This window comes from Rhopalosiphum padi, chromosome 3 (genome assembly GCF_020882245.1).
Source record: "Rhopalosiphum padi isolate XX-2018 chromosome 3, ASM2088224v1, whole genome shotgun sequence".
NCBI classification, from domain to species: Eukaryota; Metazoa; Arthropoda; class Insecta; order Hemiptera; family Aphididae; genus Rhopalosiphum; species Rhopalosiphum padi.
The window spans coordinates 57,504,034-57,530,731 of record NC_083599.1 but is presented as its reverse complement, the minus strand read 5'-3'; the positions used below and the strand labels follow the sequence as shown (position 1 = coordinate 57,530,731).

At 25.5% G+C, this 26,698-nt stretch overlaps 1 protein-coding gene across 6 annotated transcripts; it reads left to right on the top strand.

Moving 5' to 3' along the window:
- The first annotated feature begins 2,100 nt into the window (after nucleotides 1-2,100).
- Nucleotides 2,101-22,940, top strand: LOC132924122 (rho GTPase-activating protein 190). 6 transcript variants are annotated; one of them, XM_060988228.1, is made up of 30 exons: nucleotides 2,101-2,505; nucleotides 6,782-7,043; nucleotides 7,121-7,268; nucleotides 8,541-8,630; nucleotides 8,882-9,324; nucleotides 9,545-9,774; nucleotides 9,930-10,157; nucleotides 10,431-10,617; nucleotides 10,692-10,807; nucleotides 10,877-11,029; nucleotides 11,092-11,200; nucleotides 11,273-11,396; nucleotides 11,462-11,660; nucleotides 12,184-12,351; nucleotides 12,429-12,680; nucleotides 12,757-12,947; nucleotides 13,015-13,162; nucleotides 13,235-13,407; nucleotides 14,935-15,057; nucleotides 15,886-15,930; nucleotides 16,035-16,174; nucleotides 16,479-16,655; nucleotides 16,718-16,841; nucleotides 16,906-17,169; nucleotides 17,255-17,488; nucleotides 17,556-17,641; nucleotides 18,465-18,816; nucleotides 19,628-19,759; nucleotides 20,295-20,415; nucleotides 20,480-22,940. In XM_060988228.1, the coding sequence occupies exons 2-30, from the start codon at nucleotides 6,873-6,875 to the stop codon at nucleotides 20,676-20,678; spliced, it is 5,127 nt and encodes a 1,708-aa protein (XP_060844211.1). In that variant the 5' UTR covers nucleotides 2,101-2,505; nucleotides 6,782-6,872; the 3' UTR covers nucleotides 20,679-22,940. The 6 variants fall into 6 exon arrangements, with proteins under 6 accessions (XP_060844211.1, XP_060844209.1, XP_060844210.1 ...); XM_060988226.1 differs by having other exon boundaries at nucleotides 14,920-15,057; nucleotides 15,889-15,930; XM_060988227.1 differs by having other exon boundaries at nucleotides 14,920-15,057; nucleotides 20,310-20,415.
- The last annotated feature ends 3,758 nt before the right edge of the window (nucleotides 22,941-26,698 follow it).

Here is a 26,698-nt window from a genome sequence, read left to right as displayed (position 1 = left end):
ATAAATTATAATTAGAGCCGTTAAAGGGCAAAATATAATAATTTCTAAAACTATATTAAGAAAAATGCAATACTGCATTAAAATTGCCATAATATAATATATTTTACTACATTAGATATAGATCTTATAAAAATAAAACAAAAAACGAATTCTAGTCTTTTTTTACCTTGATTATCCCTCTCAGATATTACATTTTTCCTAAATTGCCGTTCTCTTCCCGTTATACGAGTATATCTCTAATATTATTTTCTTTATTATATATTTATATATTTTTAATTTAACGATTTTTATAAACAGTACAATTTAAAGTTATAATTAATGTTATTTGTTATATACAATAATGCATTGTAATTAATAAAGGCGATTTATAAATAAAATCAGAAAACACTACAGATTTAAAAAGTCATACTATTCTATACTAATTAAATATTTAATATAAATATTATATTTTGAAATGATTAAAAAACATTAAAATTTTAAAGCTTATCAATACAAATGCTTAAATAAACTGCATAGGTATATAATATTTCATGTCACTAGCTGTATTTATCAGCCAATTCACATATATTTTTGTCAACATTAAATTCATAAACTAAACTTTAAAATATTAAAATTGAATTACTTAAAAGGATTAGAAACAGTGATTTTCTGTTTTTGTCTAACACACGTGCAACATATGATTATAAATGTGTTCTATTTCCAACGTACCGATTGATACAATGAAGCGATAAGAATTCTGAAAACAGATTTGAATTTGTCGTCGTCTTCTTGCAATCGACTTTCCCACATTTTGATATTACCTCGCAAAATCATAAAAATATTATATTAAAAAATTAAATGTGTTTCAATTTTTGGAAAATTAAAATCAAAAATAAGGAATATCTCAAGAAGACTTGACAACAAATTTCAATCTGTTTTCCAGAATTCTTATATTATATCAATCGATATGTACAACACTTCAGTCTATTCTGTCACTGATCAATTTAGCCTACCCAAAAATAGAGCTGTAGTTGCGCTTATGTCGACATGTGAACTTGAATCACTCATGAAACATGTTTTATACCACCTTGCGCTAATCTTTTTTTTTAATTCCAAGAAAAAAACATAAATAAGTAAGAGTAATCGTGTGTTAAATTTTCAAATATCTTAGGTGTAAAACGAGAAAATTTATACATACAAAATAATTTGTAAATGTTCTTGGTTTTAATGAATTTTTTCAACATTTTAGATGATTTCAAACGCTTATAAAAAGTGACTGTATTTTTAATATTTTTTAATTGAAGTATAAACTACTTAATAAGAATTTTATTTTCAATTTTTTTTCTCAAAAGCAAAAACATAAATTGAAAAAATGAGATTTATAGTATTTATTAATAGCACAAAATTGTGAAAATTTTAAATCTGTTATTTTTATTTTACGCGAGTTACAAAAAAAAAAAAAAACAAAACAGAACTGCAGGTTTTGCATTAAAAATCCCTTTTTTCAAAATTCCTTTTTTACTATTTACTGTTTAGTACTTATTTTGTAAAGTACTGTCAATGTTTTTACTTTAGATTATTTAGATTAATAAAGAAAAATAATAAAGCTATATATGTTACAGCCTACCCTAAAAAGTAAATTCATACTGGTTGCGCCTATGGACCATTGACTTGATATACCTACACTGATAATATTATTGATATACTTTCCTATATTATACTAAGCTAATATATGACTAACCCACTAACCTGATCAATGAGACAATGACGTGGACATTCAAAACTTACTAGTTACTACTGTACAATAGTTTATAGAGTAGGTAACAGATTTTTATGATTATGTAATAATTATTAATTATAACTTATAAGCACTAAATAATGTGAATGCCTATTTTCGGAGTAGACCTGACTACCGGTGTAGTGGATACCTATAACAGGGTGCTGGACAGTCAATAATTTTCGGAGCCGTAGTACGCCGACGGAGAGAATGTGACCGCGTTTTATTCGCTACCGCTGTAGTCAAGTTTAGTGGTACAGCTGCCGCTGCGTTTTGGTTGGCAACCATGCGCCGGGCTAATATTGATATCATTCGTCTTTGCAAATTTAATTTTTTTTTCTCACTCGCCACTACCTGTACGGGAATGATAATAGTGCAAAAAGGCTTTGATAGCCAATGCCCGTGAGGAGCGCGATTCGATCTCGTCTGCTAAAATATTTTACGGGGCTCCGTGACAAACCGACCCGACAACGAGTCCCGCACCCGACCGATACGCACCGCCCCGAGGTCGCAGCCATCAAGCGAACCGCCCGCGCGGACACACGACTTAATCGCAAGATTCGCAATAACTGCCGCCGCCGCTGACACCGCCGCCGTCGCTGCCGATCCGTGTTCGCGTATTTTGCCCGGCACCAAATCGATAACACACTTTCCAATTGGATCCGATTCCAATGTGCTCGCCAACCGCGCGATTCACGTCGACACGGTCTCGTTGCCGTGCCATCACCATCATCAATCATTGATTTCAGGTGAGTTTTATCTGAAAACAACCCCTTTCGCCTTGCCGTGGATTAGTGACGCGGCGGTGACGACGACGTCAATCGTCGTCGATGTCGTTATTACCGGTCGTCACCGATCGTATTCCTTTTTTTTTCTATCGTTTCTCAAATACTTGTTCGCGGTAAAACGCTTTTCCATTGTCAGGTAGGTAGGTATTAGGTACCTAGTATCATAGTTGTCACTCACACACACCCACACGCACACACACACGCACACACATACATACACACGCGCGCGATGAACAGCCATTATCACTTCTTGATATTGATTATTGACTCTAGAGAAACTTGTATGAACCAAAAAGTGTAGGTATATTATATATATTATTCTTCATTAAATTTATCATTTATGTGTTTATGCTTAATATATAACATACATTTCTGTAATATGGGTATACTTAGTTACTATTGTTAAAAAAACTACTTGTATCAGAAAATATAAGTCATACTTCATACCTAATTGTAAGTTTAAATTAAATTATTAAAAAATGTAAGATTATATTTTTCATAAAATGTAAAATATAAAAATTTTTCACTGTTATCTATTTTCAAAGATCATATAATCTTATGACGTATTTTTAATATCTTAACTATTATTTTTGTGGTGTGACAACTATTTTTATTTTCAACAGATCGTTACACCTTGTTTTGTATAGATGTAAAAATTATTAACTAAGTGCTTATACAATAGAGTTACCTCTATATTTTTTTTATTATTATTACATTATCTAACCTTATTTAAAGTTTTTACCAAATTTTTTACATTCAATTTACAAATTCTGTGTATTTTTAAATAAACATCTATTAAAGAATAACACGTGTACCTAATTCTTCTAAATTATAGAAATCAATATATTTTTGTTTTGCTCTAGTCAAACTAATAACTACATAAATTTATAGGTGTGACATAAATGTAAAAAATTTAATTCACTGTATTAATTGTCTTATTAAATTTGACTTCAATGGTACTTGAATGGATAAGAATAATTATTGAAAGAAATTGTAAATAAGGGGATAAACATTTTTTGTGAAACTGCGACTGAATATTAACAATAGATTATGTTGTAATTTTTGTTAAGATTTAAGAACATTAAATTTATTATTTTTTATTTAAATAGCATAGAGTATGGTTTCAAGTAAACCTTTTTTCTTTCATTCTTATATATATTTTATATTAGAAGTACTTAATTATTAAACATAATTTTTTGGCTCACTCTTTAAAATATATATAGAATGGTATAAATATTTTAAATAAGTTGTTAGGTAGCTTACAATATTTATTGTCTGTTTAATTTTTTTTTAATTTCATTGAATTTTACCTACCTAGTGAAATTTTATTTTAAAATCTTAAGAAAAATTTTAAGAATATTTTTTACAGCGATGAAAAATTAACTACAAGATTAATTATTAATATGTGTTATAACTTTATAAGTATTAATTCTGGTATTAATATTAACTATACCAATCACTGTCTATTTAAGAAGACACACCCCCTTTTCCATATAATGATTGGTAGATATTAGACATTACACTTTTCCAATATTAATTATTCTCATAATTCTAATTGTAATTAGTCAAACTTCACACTTAAACGTCCCCAAACAATCAATTGTCATTTTTATTATCAAAATGGCTATTGATAATAGATTTATGTTAATTTTGACAATAGATTTATGTGTAATGATTGGAAAATTTACTTATAATACTGTTGAGGAGTTTGTAGTTTTCTTTTTAATAGTCTAATTTATAATAGGTACTACCCTTAGTAATACAATCTTGTTAAGCATATTTTCTTTTAAAGTATTTGAATGTTAATATAAATACTTTTTAAAAGTACCTATTCAAAATACAAATACTGTTTTTTTAGTTTAATCATGATATTAAAATAATTGTATGAATCACATGTAGATAATTAACCTTATTTAAAGAACTAAAAATATTTAAATTAAATATATTATACCTATATATTATATATATACTTAAATAAGTTTAAAAAGTAGATTCAGACATCAGCCAACCATAGTTAACTTTTGTGTTATTTATTTAATTAACAAAATCTTACTATAAATTCTTAAAACCATTAAAATATATTATATTAAATAGAAAAGACTAACATTAATAATAATAAGTCTTATCATTTTGGGTTTAGTACATGTATATATATTATTATATAAAATCAAAAATGTTGTAATGAATTACCGTCCTATCCAATTAACTAACCAATTTTTAATTATAGGTGATACTAATACCATCTTAGTATGTATTCAACACCACTTCTTGTTTGATGTAATATTATGAGTTTAAACTGCTCCTATACCTGTCTGTCAAGTGTTGAGAAAAAATTTCTATGATTAACTAATTACACAGATTTTATCTATTATTAAAAATGTATGAATTTGATCAAACATAAATTCATTAAATATTTCAACACTTAAACATTAAGATGGTGTATTTTATATTTATGTAAAAATATATATATTTTCACTGCGAAAAAAATTGAGTTAGTAAAATTAATCTTTGATTTTATTGTTATTATTATAATCCACTGATGTGGTCATTTGATGTAACAGTACATTACACAGTGTTAGTGTGAAATTAAGAAATAAATGTATAGATTAGTTAATAATGGTGAAAAAATGTTTTTAAATAAATTAAACAAATAGAAAAAAAATGTGTACACTATACAACCATAGATAAATGAATGCAAAACATAGATATATTGTTATAGTGTGATGGTTTGTTGATGCTCGTTATACTAGATGATTGGGATATAAAATGTGTTACTGATAGAAATTGCCTGAGTTTGATGATATTGGCTAGATCTGGGTTTAATATTTCTGAAAGGTGGTTGGGTGCTTAAATCTTGAATAGTGATTGAATTTTTAATCATAGTATACCAATGATTCATTTCACTATTTAATTGTTAGGTAGTGAAATTTGATTTATTTCTACATTATCCCTTAAATAATGGTAAATCTAATGAAATTCATGAAATTTTAGCTATAGATCAAATTCTAATAATCTTATATCATCGGTTAATCATAGAATTGTTTTGTTTAACACTGCAATACACCTATTATATGTTAAATATAATATAGGTAAGTGCAACAATATAATAAACATTTTTAAAAACATTTAAAAATTTTTAGTTAGTTAATAGCTACCACTTTTTAATGGGTAACCACCCACTTAAACTTAGAAAATGTAATTATTATACACTTTCAAAAATTGTTATTTTAATATTAGAAATAATTTTTGTGGAGAGTTTTAGAGATTAAATAATTAGTAGATACATTTTAAAGTTGATTTGTTTAAACCTGACCTTTAAGGATAAATGTTTTTACCAAGGATTTTTTTTTGTATAATTTACGTATTTACATAATATTATTATTCTTTTTTTTAATACTTTTATGCATGACTTTTGTTTCAAAATACATTTTAAAGATGCTTAAGGAGCATTAGTTCTACATTATTTTCTAAGTATTAATAATTAAAAATATTACTTAATATGTATAATCATTAATAAATAATTTATATTTATAAAATAATTCCACATTTTGATGTGATATTTTCATTATAATACTCTAATATTTAAAATACTAAATTAGTGTTTAAAAAAAAGTTTTTATTCCTTTTGATGCTTTTATCAATTTTAATTAACATTGATGATACAAATTTTATAGTTCCTATATTTGTTTAATATATATTTAATTTTCAATATAAATAGGTATTTAATTTAAATAAATCAACACTTTACTAGTCCTAATAATGAAAGTATATGATTAATATCTAGGATTATTTGTAAACATATTTTATGACCTAATTATGATTTAAAATTAAGGAAAGGATGTTATTTTTATAGTTATAAGATCAATAGAAATTTATTTAGTTAATAAGCAATAATATAATATTGTTTTTATCAATAATAATTTGTATGACATATAATATATTATTTAGTGTAATTTATAAATATTATGCATTGTTAATTCAACTTAATAATTAAAACTTCAGATTTTTGTGAATACCTATATGCCAATAAAAAAAAACTATATTATTATTTATTATTATTTATTACTTATTAGTATTAAAATTTAATTATTTGTCACTAATTAGATAGATTCTAATTAGTAGTATTACATAATTTTCATAATTATATTTTTGTGTGTTAGGGAATTTTTGGCTATTTCTAAATTCTTTTATTAATTTAAATAAGATTAACCTAATAAAAATGTTATTTTTGTTATAGTCGCTTAGAAAATCTTAAATCAAAATGTTCTTTCCAATCGCCAATCTATGCCACATTGACAAAGCGCCAAAATAAATCTGAAGTCTCGGAAATGGCAAAGAAAAATGATGCATCACGTTGGATCAATGTTTCAGTTGTTGGACTTTCAGGCACAGAGAAAGAAAAAGGAGCTGTGGGAATTGGAAAATCATGTCTGTGTAACAGATTTATGAGATTTTTTGCTGATGACTTTAATGTTGATCATATTTCTGTTTTAAGTCAGGTAATATTTAATATTTTGTTACTAATTAGCATTATTACTGGATTAAACACTTAACTTATACTTTTGTTTCTATTTAGTCTGATTTTAGTGGACGCGTAGTTAATAATGATCATTTCTTATACTGGGGAGATGTTACAAAAACATCTGAAGAAGGTGTTGATTTCACTTTTCAAGTCATAGAACAGACTGAATTTATAGATGATTCATCATTTCAACCATTTAAAGGTAAATAAATATTTTGTTATTTTGTTTTAAATATATGTATGCATTATCAGTTGTAAGACTAAGATAGTCAATTCAGTTAAAGTCAATCATACAACTTCTTTTTGTGTATATATATATATATATACACAAAAATATATTTATATATATTATTATAATTTGTTCAGTTACTTATGGTGCTATATATATTTTTCAAATAATTTTAAATAGACAATAATATATACCACTTTTTTATGAAATAATTAAATTTTCTCAAAGTAAAATTTTTTTTAATATTCCTTTTATTTTTATTTATTTAGTGAATAATTAAAAAAAACTTTTAGCAATTTATAAAAAATAAAAATAAAATGAGTACTTATTGGATAAATTGACTATAATTTACAGGTAAACTTGATTCTTATTATGAAACCACAGTAGGGGTATAATTTGTACTATTTCAAGATAGATTTAAATTCTACTAGACAAAATTAAATAAGTAGGTTACCCAACAAAAGCCAAAAACATAAAAAAAAAAGTGATGGATGAATGGTTAAGAACCAATTCTTGACAATATTCATTTTCATATAAAAAATCTGGGATTTACTATAAGAATTATATAGTTTTTGTGACTTTTCTATAGTATACCATTTAATCTTAGAAATAAGCAAGTTGGTAAGGAATCTAAATTATACTAAGGAAACAGATATTTTATAAATTGAATGTAAAGTACCGTACACAAAAAGTATCAATCTGTAGCAAGGAATTGTTTTTTTAAGATATGTTCTTTACTAAGCTGTCAAACTCAAATTATCAAGTGGGTGAGTAGGCCAAATATATTAAATAGTTTACTATACATAAAAATTTAACAAAAAAAAATGTATACTAAATATGCAATTTTCTAAAAATCTAAGATAACTGTGACCCTATATTAATATTTTATTTTATTTTTTTTGTCCATTAATATTGGTCGCGGTTCATACAAAAATGAGCTGGGGCGGTGTGTTTGACATTCCTGCTCTTTACAATAAGTTTTGTTAGCAAATCTATTTATTTTGTTTTGTCTTGCAGATTTAAATTGTTTTAAAGTAATAAAATACATTGCTAACTAGTAACTAGTAATTAAAATTATAAAATTGAGTTTACCCAAAAATTATATAGATAATCACAATAGTCAATAAAACTTGTTTTTCTTTTCAATATTGAAAAATATTATTTGGTACCAAAAATAATGTAGTAACCATAATAAAATAAATGACTATTAAATTATTAAAATATGATTGTTTGTTAATTTTTAAGGAGGTAAAATGGAACCATATACCAAACGCTGTGCAGCCACTAAAATCACGTCAGCTGAAAAATTAATGTATATATGTAAAAATCAATTAGGTATGTTATCAATTGTTAATATTTTAAAATATAATATATTAATATGTATCTTACTTTAAGTATAAATTGTTATTGATTATTATTACTAATTAACCTAATGTTTTCAATGTAACCTATTCAGGGCTATTTTTTTTAAACAAACAACAACACTCATTATTTAAAAATTTATTTTTTTTAAATAATGAGTGTTGTTCGATAAAAGAATCATTCAGTGCACTCATAATTAATTATTTATTTTAAATTTATTTCAGGTATTGAAAAAGAGTATGAACAAAAAGTGTTACCTGATGGTAAATTCAATGTTGATGGTTTTCTGTGTGTATTTGATGTCAGTGTAGTACCTAGTCGTAGTATAGAAAAACAATTAGAAGCTGTGACTAATATTTTAATAAATGTAATTAAAACAAAAAAACCTGTAGTATTAGTAACTACAAAAAATGATGAATTCAATGAAGCGTATGTTCGAGAAGTTGAAAAACTTGTTTCCCGTAAAGAATTTAAGGGAGCTATACCAATTGTTGAAACATCAGCTCATCAGAATATCAATGTAGATACTGCTTTTATTGCTTTAGCTCATCTTATTGACAGATTTAAAGGTCGTACAAAAATAGTTCCTTATTTGGAATCTGTTCGTATGAGAAAAGAAGTCTTAGAAAATACCACTGATGCATACCAAACATTGATACAATCACAAGTAAATATAATTTCATAAAGACAAATAATTTTATTGTTTTATAATATGAAAATATACAAAATATTGTTTTTTATCTTATGATCTAAATGTTTTTATGTATTATATTATTTTATCTAATTTGCTACTTTCTTAATTCTTTTATGTAATAATTTTAAATAGAATATTTAAATTTTTCGTTATGTTCATAAGTACACGGTATTAATATTAATTTATTTTTTAGGTCACTGATTACCGTGCATTATGGAGTCAAACTTCAAAAAAAATTTCAAAATGCGATGAGTATATTAAGTACAGAGACATATTTGGATCTGATAAAGCACAAAGACTTTTTCGAAGACATGTTAAAATGTTAAAAGATGAACAGGTATCTAAGAGAGTACAAAACTACATGGAAATGTTGCCTGACATTTTACAAGAATTGGTACCTGAAATTTCTACTTTGAAAGATGGGTAAGTGTATATATTTTATCATAAAATGTGTAACCAACATTAATCTTGCACCTTATTTAAGAAAAAAAAAAATAATAATAAATATATAATATTACAATGGTTAATTTTTTTTATTTTTACCTATTTATTTAGTAATATATTTTTATCTGTCTTAGTGATTGGCCTACTGTACAAAAACACATCAAAGAACATCCTGATTTTAATCATTATTTTTACACATGTCCTGATGATATTCCGTGGACAGAGTGTGAGTTAGAGTTGCAAGAAGAAGGAAGTGAAAGGGACGAAAAAAGAATTCCTTGTGATGTATTAGAAACTGGAGAAGCTGAATCAGTATTTAAAAATCATGCCAATAATTTACAATTGGAACAAAACCGACAGGAGTATGTATCAAAAATTATAAAATGAATGTAGTTATAAAACAATAATTATGTTACACATTTAGTGAAAAACAAATATATATTGTATGTATGTATTTTATGTTAAGTTAAGTTAAAAAAAAATCCTTTAATAGTTTGTTTTCATTAATTGTATAAGTAGTCATTGCTATTGGTTTTGTTTTCCACCAATCATATGTAATTACTATTGTTATTATATTTATGGTTTTTAATTTTATTCTCTTAATATTACTTATTATTTTATTTTTTATAATTAAGATGGAAAAAACAATTTAAGCAACTATTACAAGAAGCTGGTTATGTAACACCTGGGAAACCAATGTCTGAAGTTAGGGTACTTTTTATGGGCCGTGAATGCTTTGAAGCATTGTCACACGATGATTGCCAATATATTTATGACAAACACCAAAAAAGTATTATTGAAAAAGCTAAACATAATTTTCAGGTATATGATAAATATTAAAATTATTTGGGAAAACAAACAAATAAAAATTATTTTCATTTATTTTTTTAATACAGGAATTATTATTAGAGCATGCAGATCTCTTTTACCATTTCAAAAGTATAGCCCCCACGGGAACTATTACACAAGATGATATAAAAGAAATTACTGATGATTTAAAAGAAGATTCTAGGTAAATCAATTAAATATTTGTGTATTCTATAGTTGAATTAATTTATTAAAAATAATTTATTGTTTAAAGGTACAAAGCTTTAGACAGATTAGATCAAGATAGAAAGTTAATGCTTTTTCAACATTTGGGTTTCGTGCATTGTCCAATTAGAGAACACTGTCCAGCTTTTCCTAATTGTATGGATGCATTAATCGAAAAGCTTTTAAGTGATCGAGTTCAAAAGTAAACTAAATTAAATATCTCAGTTGTTTAATTTTTATACAATTTTTACACATTTTTTTTAGACCTACATCGGGTAATAATAAGCAATGGATGATTAAGTCTGATAATAATTTACATTTAGTAATATTAGGATCTAATGGTTTGGCAGATGAATTCTCTACCAAGTTGAAAGTAACTATATAATTTTGAATGTGTAGTATATATGATTAAAAACAGTATTAATGATAAATATAAACTTTTTAGGCACAATGTGATAATAAAGAATATGAATTAGACAACCAAATATATAAACTGAAATATCGAGTCATTAATGGGGATGTAAATTTGTCACAGAACTCATTCCAAACACCAGATTTTAAACCCAATGGTAAATATTATGAATAATATGTAATTTAGAAAATTTGTTATTTAAATATTACCATTAAATTGTAGGCTGTGTTTGTGTTTATTCAAATTCCGAATCATTTGAGTATATTCGAGATAGTCTTGAAAAGACATTATTATCCAATTTAGAAAAGGATGATAAATTGCCATTTCAAGGCTTGCCTATAATTTTACTATACATAAGTGAATCTGGTATTGGACAGAAAGATTTGACATTGCAAAAAGAAGGCCAAAGTTTAGCCGACAGGTAAATTTTATCTTATAAATTATATTGTTAGCTTTTTGAATTTTTTTAGAATAAATTTGTTTATTAATTGTAACATATTATTTTGTTATTTAAATTTAATTATCATATTTTTTATCTCACCCTTTCACTGCTATTAAAGCAGATATGCCCGTGTTAATTAAAATTGAATAATTTCACAAAAAAAAAAAAAAAAATTGGTTCATAATCTTTTCAAATGGGAAGTATTATGTTAAAAAAAAAAGGTATTAAGTTTCTAAAAAGTTTTATACATTTTAATATATTATATACACCAATTCAGGGTTTTCTGAAGATTATAAATAATAAAATTGAAATTAAAATATAATTTTAAAAATTATCTCAACATGTGATTCGAGAAATTATGTTTGTACAATTAAAAATTATTATTATTTTTTTTTTCAAACTTATTAGTTTAAAAAGTTTATTTAATAGGTTCAAATAAAGTAATTTGGATTTTTAAGCTAGAAAACTGATGAATTAAATAACCTTGATTTTATAATTTTAGCTTACAATGTCCATTTATTGACATGCCTGTGGAAGATGGAGATTCATCCATGTTTGATGCAGATTTAATTTCTAATGCAATGAAGCTGCTTGTTGAGAGTATAACTCATCGAATTGGATTTTTAAATGAATATCAATCGATTATGGACCCATCAGATCCAGACATACGGTATATTCCACAAACATTTTTTATATTATAGTAATAAATATTAATGGTTTTGTTTTTTTTTGTTTTCTTTAACTTAGCATTATTATGTGTATGTTTTGTGATGATCCATATTCTGTCGAAAGTATATTAGCACCATTGTTGAGTCATCAATGTTGTTATTTGAGTGGAGATAGAAGTATAATTTTAGAAACATTTCTTGGATCTTCAAAACGTAAAGTAGAAGTGATCATGTCCTCCTACCACGGTGCAAATGCTTTCCGCGAGGAATTAGTACATGGATTTATTTTATCATATTATGCTAAACGAAAAGCATCACTAGCTACACTGAAGTAATATTAAATAATATTAGATTTTAAAATGACATTGACCACTTATTAACTTAAATTATAATTCATTTTTCTCTAGCGGGTTTTCCTGTAGTTCATTCTCCACCAATACTCCAAACTTGCCAATTCAAATAATGGCTGTTACTGAACCAGTAGGAACTAATTCATTTCATAATGACATTAGCCAGCAGTTACTTAATGATGGTAGTTCAATTGCTGACCGATTAAAAGCACAATTTGTTACATTAATAAATTCTTCAATGCATAAAAGTATATTATTCTTTTCATGATAATCAGACATATCACAAATACCTAATTTTTATATTTTTTTTTGAAGGTTCATTTTATACTCCTTTTTTCAAAGACGTTTGGGAAAAGAAATCCGAAATCGAACAAGCCTTCCACATGGAAGAACCAACAAATTACAGAAAAAATCCTTTATCTAAAATAGAATATTCCAAAATGAATCTCTCTTCACATGATGGGTAGGAATTTATTCTATCTAATTAGTTAAAAAAAATAATTGCATTTTATGAATTTGATTCATGATATTTTAGAAGTAGTAATAATGTATATGGACGATTACCCTGTGGAATAACTCAAGATGACGACAGTTATTCTTTAACACATTCACGTGAAAATCTTATGAGTCCAAGTGATGATAGTGATACATTTTCACCAGTAGATAATATGCTTCATGTCACCAATAATAATTTAGATAAACAACAAGGTAATATAACTATGATTTATAATTTTTTACTATATTTAGTTTTGTAGTTTTTAATAATAAAATGCCATTGCTATGTCATAAATTAAATGAAAAATATGACACATTATCTATTTACTATAGATACTATTTTTAATGGAATGTATTTATAAACCTTCATCAGTTTTAGCTAAATATTGTTGTGTTCATTACTATATGATTGAACAGTATCTATCTTTCAATAATTTAATTTTTGGAGTAAGACAGAAATAAACATGGTTTTTCACCAATATTAATTGTACATTTTCATCAATATTAATTAATATAATAATATCTAGTAATCAAATTATATACCTAATTATTGTATTCTTATTATAGTACTCCATTTTGGATACACGACTACTCATATACCAATAATTACTGTTGGCCAATGATATATTTTTAATTATCAGAATCATTTTTCTTCTATCGTAGGTTTGCCACAACAATAAGTTACATTGTATGTAATTTAAGTACATTAAAAGTATAGAACATATTATATTATATCATGAGTGTATATTAATTATTATATATTAACTTAAAAGTATGTAATGTATATTCAAAATATTTCTTCTTCAAGCAGTTTTTTCCATCAATGTTTCGGAATTTGAGTTTAATTTGAATTATGAATTTATGAATTCAGAAATAACAATTGATTGAGTAATCCTTGAGATAATCTATTACTGTGTTTATATTATTTTATTATGCTATTTATTAGCGATATTTTATATGATTAATTTTTGGATATTGATATTGTTGTCCAATACTACCAGTAATACTGGTGATAGGAAATAAATTTATTTAAAATTAAAACGTCATAATCATCAATGCCATTTAGTTTTTATAATATTAGTTACAACTATTTTGTCATGGTAAAACCCTAATATTTGGGAATCTTAAATTAAGTATGTATACTCTTTGTTTAGATAATGTGTTCAAAACAGAAATACTTTGAATTGAGTACAAATTAATTTTAACTTAATTATACTGTGGTGACAATGTAAATGAGGTACAGAAGTAAAATGCATTTGTGTTTAATTTTTATGCTTAAATATTTTAGATTAATATAAAAAATGTGTGTTTCGCCAAACAATAGATAACAATCTATCTACAATAATAATTAATATAGTTATGTCTTTAAAAAAAAAATGTGTTTAAATTTGAATTCATATGGATATTTGATTTTCAACTGATTATATAATAATATAACACTTAATAAAAATTGCTTGTAGTAAAAGCTCTAAGCTATTAAAATGATGGTTTAAGGTTTGTCTAATATTAAAGATTATTTTATAAATATTCAAGATGTTTAATTAACTAAAATATATAAAAAAAATTAATCGAAATATATTACACTTAAAATTGTTCAAGGCATGTAAGATCTATAAACATTAAAAATATATTTTTACCGCTCAGCTAATTACCATGATTAATAAGTTTACTATTAAATAAATACAGGGCTGTTTTAATACTGATAGTCTATACATTTACGCTTAGGTGGTGGTATTACAGGCTTTCAGGTGTTTCCTCGACCTACAACACCACCTGAACCCGCACCACCGGACCACGCCGGACTTGGTATCAACAACAATTCACAGATGATTGCTTCAAACTCCAGTCTTGATGAAATCACATGTAACACAAATAAATTTCTTCAAAATTTTCAATGTGGTTTCCCATTTATAATTAACAAATCATTATTTAGAAATAAAATGATTGCTCAATGCTCATACACATTTTAACTTCTTAAAAATTTATTAATCAGCTTTTTTATCATTTCTCTCATAAAATGTACATGTTGCATGTTATGTAGTCATACATTTAGTTTTCTTTAAATTTATATTTATGTTTTTATTATCCTTTGATAGCATGCTTTTGACCCCGCATATGTTAAAATTCATTTGTACATACAAACTGTGATTACAAAAACTAGAAACCAACATTTTAAACAATTTAGAGCAAATAATGAAAAACGATATAAATATTGTGTATATTTAGTACCTATACAATCTTTAATTTCATATTACACTTTATTTAACTTATTTTTAAATTTGTGAACTACTATAGTATAATTATTATATTCAAGCATAACATACAGACAACCCTATAATATTTTCTTATAATGTTTATTTCTTTGTGCTGAAATTATACTAAAAATGGTAAATTGGTTTCTAAATTATACAAAACAAATATTGTGTATATGATTTTATGTTTTATTTAGCATTAATAACTGTAGAATTAGTTTGATCCTTGTCCACCCTTTTAGATTCATTATTTTCATCCTTGATCTGAAAATATTATTATTATAACTAACACATCTTATTTTTTGTACTTTATATTAGTCTGATAAGTATGCTTGATAAATTATGAAACATAATTTTACATTAAAACTATAACTTAATAATTTTCCCGAATTAAAATTTTAAACAAATAACCAAATTCTTGTTTGTTTTTAAAATGCAGCAGATGTTAGTGGATCGAGAGAGTCATTAGCAACACATGACTCAGGTAGTGTTGTATAGAAGATACTAAAAATTTTGTAGAAAAAGACATAGTTCTTTTATTTATATTATTTAGTTTAACAAATTTTTATTGTATTTCTACATTTTCAGGATGGGTTGATGATTCTGTATTTATGCAATGTGCTCCAAATAACGAAAGTCTATGGATAAATAATTATTCTAAACATGCTTTCACTACTGGACGCCATATGTCCAAGTCTCGGATCAAAAATAGCAATCATACTATGAAGGTAAAAAAAATTAAAGAGTATTGTATTTTTGATTTAATGTATTGTTAGCAACAGTGGTATATTTTTTCTGATAACATACATTAAATTTGTAGTATATAAAATAATCATCTATATCAAATATTACTGTTTACTATACATTTTGAGCTGTTTGATTGAACTTCACGTTTACTAATAATTATATGACACGTATACAGTGAGGGGAGGGGGAGGTCAATCCTATTTTAAAAGTTTAAAAACCACTGCTCTGTTAAATCTACATTAGTTAATAATCAAATTATATTTTATATCCAATATTATTTCACAGCAACCTGGTAAATTAAATATGAAAGATTATACACTAGTCACAGATGCTATCTCACGAATGAATCTTATAAGTGGAAAAGAGCAATACAATCGACCATATAATAGTGGTAGTTCATCTTATAACTGTGCACCCTTAGCAACACCAGAAAATGTAGATTTGGGTTCTGAATATGCTCAGGTTTGTATTAAAACAAGATTATTTTTAAATGTGTATTCTTACGATATTTAACTATTTTGTAGGTAAAAGATGCAATGCCAGGACATTATCCGTTTGATGGAGACTATTCATATACATTGGTTCAAGATAACCTTGCTGCATCAAGTAAACATAAGTTAAGGCACCGTAGAGAAAAAGGAAGGCCAAGTATGTTATTTATTTTCATTAAATTATAATTCAATTGTTTACATTAACTTTGATATTTATATAGATTACTCAGACTCTGATAGTGATTGGAGTTCAATAGAAAGGCGTGAACCATTATATAATTCATCCAATGACACATTTTCAAAATTATCTCGTAGATCAGCTACTCAGAAACGTTCCAAGAAAAAAAGAACTGCCATTCCTGTTGCCACTCCCAAAGTTCCATCATTTAATATATCTTCTAATGGATGTAGTATGAATTTTAACTCTCTGTCAGGACAGCTAGGTACTTTTTACTCAGAAGATGCTAATAATGAAATTAAAAATGGTACGAGTTAGTTTTTTTTTTTTAAATATGTATTATATATTGTAGTAATGTTGATCATTTTAATTGCATTACAATTTTTTTTTAGCCAATAACATAACAACACCCCACCACCAACCCAATTCAGATTCATCAACTGATAATTCTGATGAAAAACCTAATGTTTGGGTTCATCCCTCTGTTAGATTAATGGAAAAAAGATCTTTACGATATAAACGTAAACAAATGGTTGCTCCACAACCCCCAGTTATACCATCTGGTGCTCTTAGTAATAAAGATTGTCATAACATAACTGAAAGTGAAACAATGTATTCTACTAGATGTGAGTAATATACTTTTTTTAAATGTTTATATATCTTGTTATACTTATTTAGTATTTTTTTTTATAGCTTCTCACATGCATGACATGAGTTATAATTTTGATGAAGAATCTAGCTTGGATGTATCTTCACCAAGATGTTTGAACTCTCCATCAGTAAGTATTTAATTTCTGTTTATTGTTTCAGATAACTACAAGTCATGAACTTTATTTTATATTTTGTCGGCTTGTTGCTAGAACTAAAACTCTCTAACAGCAAATTTTTCATTTTTCTGATCATCGCGCACTATTGTGTAGAATTATATTTTCTTCAATTTATGAAGAAAGGTGCTAATCTTAATTTTCTATTTTTAAGGACTTATTTGAAAATATTGTGAATTCACTAATAGTAAAATTCTAAAAATAAAAATATAAATGTCACTAATAGTGGAATGAGTTTTATCACTAATCCTATAGAATTAAATATCAAGATCTAAAATTCACTAATCGATTTTAGTTATTATTGAATCAATGAGAAGGTTAAGAATAAAAATATAACATCAAAAAATCTTTAAACAGCATTTCTGAACATTTTACTATTTGATATTAAAGAGTTTTCACACCAAGCCGACAATTTGATGTATTACATATTAAATTTAATTCAGAACAATATAATATGTTAATAGTTTAATTATCCCATTTTCAAAGTTTTTGTTTAAATTTTATATAATTTACCATTGATTCTAAAATTTTAGAACTTCGACATTTTTAAAAGAATACATGTTTGAATTTTAACATATAATTAGTATTAAAATATAATATAAAAAATTAAAATATTTCATCAAAATTTATATTGGATGGTATTATGGGGAATTTATGAATTTTCATACATTTATTATTTCATAAATTAAAAATATAATATCTGACTTGGTTAAACCAAAGAAATATATTTTATACCATATATTCCATATTTTTAAAATAACCATTACATTATTTCCAGGCAATTGGCAATTTAAAAGGAAAAGAAGATGATAAGTCCATAAGAAGAAAAGAGAAACAAAGAGCTAAAGAAGAGATTAAGTTGGAAAAAAGAAGATTAAAAGAAGAGAAACTCAGAAAAATTGCAGAAGAGAGAGAAAAGAAAAAGAAAAGCAAAGTTAAAACTAGTGGTTCACCAATGACACATCAACCAACACTAGAAAATTTTGTCCAGTCTGAAAATAATGTCATTCCATTATTATTAGAAAAATGTGTCAAATTTATTGAAGTTGAAGGATTGGATTCCGAAGGTCTTTATAGGGTACCAGGAAATCGATCTCATGTTGAACTCCTATTTCAAAGATTTGAAGATGGTTAGTATAGTTAATTTCAAAATTTCAAAATAATTTAAACAAAAAATAGACTACAAAAATTAATAGATTAACAGTCATTTTGTGAAAGTGTTTTTATAGTGCTTCAAATTGTAAATTAGTTCTTTGTATTTTGTATTTTAATTTCAATTTTAAAAAGAAAACTATATACTATATAATTATATAAGTTTCTCTCTATAGTTTTTGCTGCCTGTACAACATAAGCCATCTGTTTATATTGTGCACCATTTCTTTCCAATTATCTACTTCCTTATACTTTCAATCTTCCTCAATTACATTAATTCACTTTTCCCTAGGTCTTTCGCAAGTTCTGTCCTTTCTTAATTTCTATACTAATGCTTAAATAGCAGTGTCTTTCTAGCTTTTTAATTTTTATGTCCAAATCCATTTAGTCATTGTTTTCTGACAAAAATTGTCACTAATTCCATGTCTACTATATAGAACAATAATTAGTGTCTTTTTCACAAATTATTTGTTATTTTTTCATATACAAGGCCCATGTATTCTTCCCTATACTTTATTATTGAACGTCCTCAATCTTCTTTCGGTCTGTTTGGTTGTTGGCTATGCTTCGCAATCGTATGCAAGGGTTGGTTTTATTTTAGCTATACATAGCCTTGTGTTAATTTTTCTAAATAAGGGTTTGGATTTAAAATATTTATACATTTACTTATTATTATTTTTCTTAGAATAATCTTGAAATGTTTAACAACAGTGAAAAATTCATGAAACTATGTTGCTTAAGATTTCATTTTTCCAATTGATTTTTAATTTGAGCTGTTATTTTTTTTAGACAATGACATAAATGTTACAAATCTTGATATACCAGTTAATGCTGTTGCAACTGCACTAAAAGATTTTTTCTCAAAAAAATTACCACCATTATTTACTGAAGACTTAATGGATGAGTTAGAAGATTTATCAGGTAAGCATTTTCATATTATTATATATGTTACAGTGAAAATATGAATAACATATTATAAAACTTATACTTAAGTATTGAATATTATAATAATAGATAACATAAAATTAAAACATTCGAGCCTTAATTGATTAATATATTATTTGCAGCTTAAAAATTTTTTTATTTCATAACATTGGAAGTTACTGTGACTGTAACTGTGACTCAATTTTTTTCTGATATTCATTATTTTACTGTAACTAGGAATGAAATGATAAGTGACATCTGTCCTACTGTTCTATAGGTATTAACCTTTGACTAATTATTTATATTGAATATTTATAATCAGAAGTTAAGTCATATGATAAGTATTTTTTCTATTTTAAATCATTTAAAATTGACAATTATAAAATTCATTAAAATGCTTGAACTTTGAAACAAAAAAATGGTTTTTCTATTGAACAGTTAGACTAAGTCAATTAAACCAGTTCACTCCTAAGTATAGCATAGGTATAAAATAAAATGAAGTATTAGTTACTATGCTTAAAACATTACCTAGATTTTTTTGTTTCAGTTAAAGCTGATAGGAGTTGCCGTTTAATGGCACTTCGGAACCTTTTGAAAAAATTACCAGACGTAAACTTCGAAATTCTGAAATTTATTTTTCGTCATTTTGTAAGGTAATGATCATCATTGTTTTACGTTTTTTGACTAGGTATTATAATTAACATTTATTTTTATTAGGGTTGCTGAAAATTGTAAAGCTAACAGCATGGACTCAAAAAATATAGCTATATGTTGGTGGCCTACTCTATTGCCTATTGAATTCAATGATATGGGACGCTTTGAACAATTACGGCCCCATTTAGAAGACACTGTGCAGACAATGATTGACCAGTATCCATTTTTATTTTGTGGCAAAGACGCATTTGTCATGGTATGAAATGTGCATGACCATTATAAGTAATGGACAAGAAAACATCAAACATTTTAATGTTTATAACAATAAATAAAAATAATTTTGTCCATGAATAATGTGTAAATCACAACTAAAATAATCCTAGCCAAAGATAAAAGTTATTTGTGTTGTTTTTATATCTAGAATAATGTATTATTAAGTAAAATACATGTTTGCTATAAATGAATAATAATTTTAAAAAGGAAACTGCATTATAATATATTGTAGTTTGACGTATCTAAACTGGCCAAGTTTGACAACTATTATTCAAGCCAATTAAATACATTAAATAATATTATACAAAAAGAAAATTAACTTTGGTTAACTAATTTTTTTCTCAATAATATACAATTTACTAGATAAGTTTATAGTGAGCTAAGTTAGTGTGAATTTGAATGTTTTTATACAACCAATTTGTCTATGGTGCTTATAAAATTAGCTATATTTAGTTGCAAAGACAAATAGTTCATTCTCCTTAAATATATTTAATTGTTAATCAATAATTATAAATGTAATTAATTTATCCATTTTTTTTTTTTTTATACTTTACTTTTACCAATGATTTAGCCAATGTTTATTTTTGTTTATTAATTTTAATTTTGATAAAATACGCTATTTCTAACAATTAGTTTTACAGTTACAACCCCAATACTTGTTAAATGCAGAAGTTAATATTAAGTTGTATTTATTTTATTTAATTATCATAAAATTATCTTTATGGCTATAATTTCCTTCCTTGCCTTTTTTTTTTTTTAGCTTAAACTTTCTAGTCACTTCTTTAATATATCAGTCAATATTTTTTGATAGATTTTAATGATATATAGTTTGTAATTTTCCTAAATATCTTTAACTAAAATTTGAATATTTTTGTACTATATCCCACTTCATATTAGATTTTACTGTTATTTTCCACTATTTAATAGTGTAACCTATTCATTCTTGTTTATTGCGCTGATTATTTTATTTACATTTCTTATGTTGTATAAAAAATACTTATGTATAATTTATATGTATTATCTTCAACTAGGTTTAATTCTTCCTTTAAATTATTTATTATTATTGAAATCTGTAATTAATAGAAAATAAAATATTAATTTTTTATGTTATAGGCCTTTCTATAGTTTTATGTTATGATATCTTCATTATTAAGTTAAGTTTTATTTTAATTTACCTGCTAGTCTTCATTGGAACTATTTTTAGGAATTGATACTGCATTTTATATATTGTTTTAATTTTTAAATCTCTTATACATCTGTCTTTTAGATTAAGTATAAATGTTATAAATTATTGAACAAATATTTCACTTCTGCATATTTTCTCCCATATTTAATTAATATAATTATTGTATCTTATTAAACAATATTTTCATTAACCAATTTTTTCCAATATCAGTGTTAAACTTTTTGAAAAAAAAAAATTATAAAATAAATTCCTTTAAAGTTTTTTTTTTAAGTTTCATTTTAATCACATACTTAAAGTGTGTAAGATGTTATTATGTTTGCAGTTTTTATACATAGACAAAATTAATTAATAATCTAAAAATAATATTCTATCTTTTGCAATATTGTAATTATATTTTATATATTTTTTGTGAGTTTAATTTGTATGCATAAATAGTTATTAAAAACAAAATTACGCACATTTATATTAATGGCTACAAGGTAAGATGATAAATTCATACAATAATCAATGTGCAACTACTGTTCTAAAAATTAATATATTGGTTAACACAAATATTACAAATATTAATTTGTTCCATTTTTTAAATTTTTTTCTCCCTCCAGCTATTAATTTTTTTTATTATTATTATTATGTATTTTTAAGTACCATGAATGACTTGTCAAACTTATCCCCCTTCCCAAACACTTATTATAATAAAATAATATTATGTCCAATTTATACATTTTTAATGTGACTTTTTTTTTATATAATAAATGTATGTATTATTAAGAATATTAATTAACAATAATTTATTACTACTATATTGTTGATGCATTATTCAAGTAATGTTGCTTGCGTCAGTTCAGAATTAATTGTTTATCGACATCTAATTATTGATAACACTTGGCATCTACAGTATGCATTTTTGTATAATGCATACAATAGTCTATTATAATAAAATAAATATAGATTAATATACTGAGCTGGTGCAAGTTATAAGGAGTTGTATTATTTATAGAACATGGACTATATTTCTAGTCATAAAGAATTATATTTCGTTAATTTAATATAAGTATCTCAGAATGATTTGGTTGTTATTATTCCCTTTTTTTCCATTTCACGAGCATATTTTTTTCCATCAAAATGATAATTATTATACATACCATTTTTATTAATCAGAATTCTTGAATAAAAAAGAATATAAACGCAAATTGAAGTATTCATTTTTTTTTTCTTCTTGATTTAATCAAGTAATCATGGTAATTAAAATGAAAAAAGTCTGAATTTTTAAAACTTCAAGAATTTGAGTTAAATAGGAAAATGATAAAAATGTAACTCAATTGTAATGAGTAGGTAGATAATTAAGCTAGCTTTAACATAAAATATTAATAAGAGAGGTCCAATATCATACCCAAGCGGTATAACAATTTGAATCCACAAAAACGTCGGCATGAACAGTCCCAAAATTTATATTTTTTAACTTTTCTCCAAAATTATTATAGCTAAAATGTTGGTTGATAGCTCATTAAAAAGGGATTACCAAGTAGATACAAAATGTGAGACTAACAATGTTCATATAAAATTATTTAATTTTTCACACTTAAAAAAAATTGTTATATTTTGCTAGATTTTCATTTAGCATGGTAGATTACCAAAACTGAAGAACGGATTTTGTTATTTGGGGTCTTGTTAAATTCACATTGGCTAGGAGAAGTGCAGTGAAGATTTTCAAAACTTAATCTTCAATCGTTAACTCACTACAAAGCTATAAAGCTGAAAATCATAAAAAAAAAACATCCAATGAAATGTGTTTTAATTTTTTTGGTGATCTGTAGTGAATTATCTATAAAAAATAAAGTTCTGAAAATCTTCACTGCATTATACATACATATTGCATACAATTAATAAATTTCTAAAAATTGAAAATCAAGAAAGTTAACATGCCGATCTCTGACTTAGCAAGCTTTTTTTTTATTTATTTGAACAATTTACAATCTGTATTAGATAGCACAATAAGTAAAAGAGATGACTGACGTAACACGTTATACAATATACATAGGTAATGAAATAACAACACACGAAGCACATGACGAGGGAAATCATCCAACAATGGTACCCGCTGGAAATATTTTTTTATAAAAAAAATTGTCTGTTTCATGCTCAGGTATAAATATATTTTGAATACTTGGATTTATACATATTGAGAAAATGTAGTATTTAACTAATGCACGTATGTTGTACCTACCTAATAGTAAAAAGTTAGTAAAATTGATTGCAGTAAAAGTTGCATTATTTAGGTTAATTATGATTTTATGAATAATATATTTAACATATTATTGTATTCTAATAATTTAAACATAACCCCTTAAAAACCATTGTTTTGAACTAGTTTTTTTTTTTTAATGAAATTTAAACATTTTAAACATTTCTCGATATGAAGAATGAAGATAATAAATTCTTTTTATTTCGAAAAACTATTTTACGTCGGTCGATGTAAGTCAAGCGTATTTAAAATAAATAAGATCATTTATTTTCTAGTCTTCAATTATTTATCGATTATCATTCTCCATTAAGTATAATATAATTTATTTTACTTAGATAAGGTTTCAAAGCCGGTATTCATTTCAATAACTGTTTTTAACTTTTGGTACACTGAAATTATTCTGATTTAACAAAATAAATAAAAATAGCATCTAGTTTATTTCAATAGGATAAAAAGGAGTCCGCGCCGCCACCACTGAACCTATATTATTATTATCAGTTATACACTTATTATACCTACCTAAAACCTATTGGCTATTACATATTATTTCAAATGTTGTGTTTATATTATCGCCATTTGCCGCCTGTAATAATAATCATATTTTTCAAATACCTTGATATTATATACTCGACTAAAAACAGCTAACACAACATTAGATATGTGCAAAAATATTGTGCGTCGAACCTGGTGTGATAGACATTGTTCCCGTCCCAATCCTAACCCATTAAAGGCATAAACGGTTATACTCTTGACCACTTAGGGATACAATTATTTTCACAAATATATAGAATGAGCATGCTCACAGTCGAAATCGCAAAAAAAACGTATAGAAAACCCGTATATGGCAGACATCATCACATCCATTAACACAAAAATGTATAGAAAATCCATTAACCATAACAATCATTTCTGCTGATACAAATGATATACTTAATGACTCTAAATGGCAGACATCTCACCCGCCGAGGCGCCAACACAAGAATGTATAGAAAAACCATTGACCATTCTCGGTCCAACATAACATATTTATACATGTGGGCCGTTCGTCTTTTATTGAAATCCCAATATTTACTCATAGGTACCCGGACGACTAATTTTTGTCAGTTTTAATTCACACATCTCCATTTACAACTTTTTCTATTAAAGAATTTACCTAAACCTAATCATGTCTCATGAATTCTAACTATTCCTAACTGTATGAAACAAGATTTATATTGATAGTGGCCGTTTTTCATCAATATTAACGGTATATTAGTAATACACGAAAACGCGGACATCGCGGTGTACATTTATATTCGCCTAACAATAACCCATTTCCTTTTTCAAGCGTAAACCTGCAACTTCCTCTACTAGTATAATATGTTTCTTCTTCACTAGATAGTTTCATGTATGGAGCATACAAGAAGAGGGGCTTCAACGATTCCATATCCGATTCCGAAAACATTTCTACTACCTATAGGTTTTGAACGCTCGGTTCTTTTCTGAATCTTCTACCCGTGGTATATTATAAGCCACTTCTAATTTTAAATTAAATTTGGTTGTTCCGACCATAAGAGTTTTCAATGAATTTGCTAGTTCTGAATAAAAAAAAATTTATAAATATTCAAATATATTATAATGTTTTTTTTTTGACACACGATTTTGCGATTTTCTTACGGAATAAGTCTCGGGGATCTAACTATACGTCCATACAAGCTATTTTGCCTTGGCGGAGGAAATGTGTTTACCGTTAGCCGCCATCGTTATATAAGAATCTTTAAATTTTTTTTTATAAAAACCTAATTAACATAATATAATATGTACTGTCTATAATATAAATATATAAATATTAACATAGGTATAATATGTTGAAATAAAAAATGTTATATACCGTCAATAAAGCTGCTCTCGCATAATAATTTTAAAAAAAATCCTATTAAAACATATCTATTGATACGTATAAAAAAATAAGAATCTTTAAAATGAAAAACCTTATTTTATATTGAAAAATTTTTACTTTGTTTGTTGTTTTCCTGTTCTTCATTTCCTTTTGTGGATTGAACAGTATTGATGTTTGATGGACCTAATACTGGCTTGTCGGGTACAAAGACTTGCGGAGTGATCTTTTTATTTTCGTGCTTAGGTTTTTTGCACATAATGCCTTTAAAAATAAATATTTAGTTTAAATGTATTATAAAAAAAATAAAAATAAAAATGTAAATGTAAAATCATTCAAGTAGTTTAAATAATAAACAGTCATAATAAAAAATAATTACATACCATGGACGTTTTTCTCGTGGCGTTTCATGTTAGACTGATCATTAAACTTCAAAGAACATACACTACATGAGAAATACACGCCGTTGTGTGTTTTCCTATGTCTAATCAAATTGTCCTTACGTGAAAATACGTATGGACACTGCTCGCATTTAAACATAATATTGAAAATTGTTTAAATTAAAACGAAACTAAAGAAAAATATAACACTGAAAAATAAATATCACCGATATCGTTAGAGGTATCTCTGCGGTTCGATCGATAAATATGCGTGTTCATCGGTAAAAGACTGAAAGTCTGAAAGTCTGAAAACGTACTGAATGAA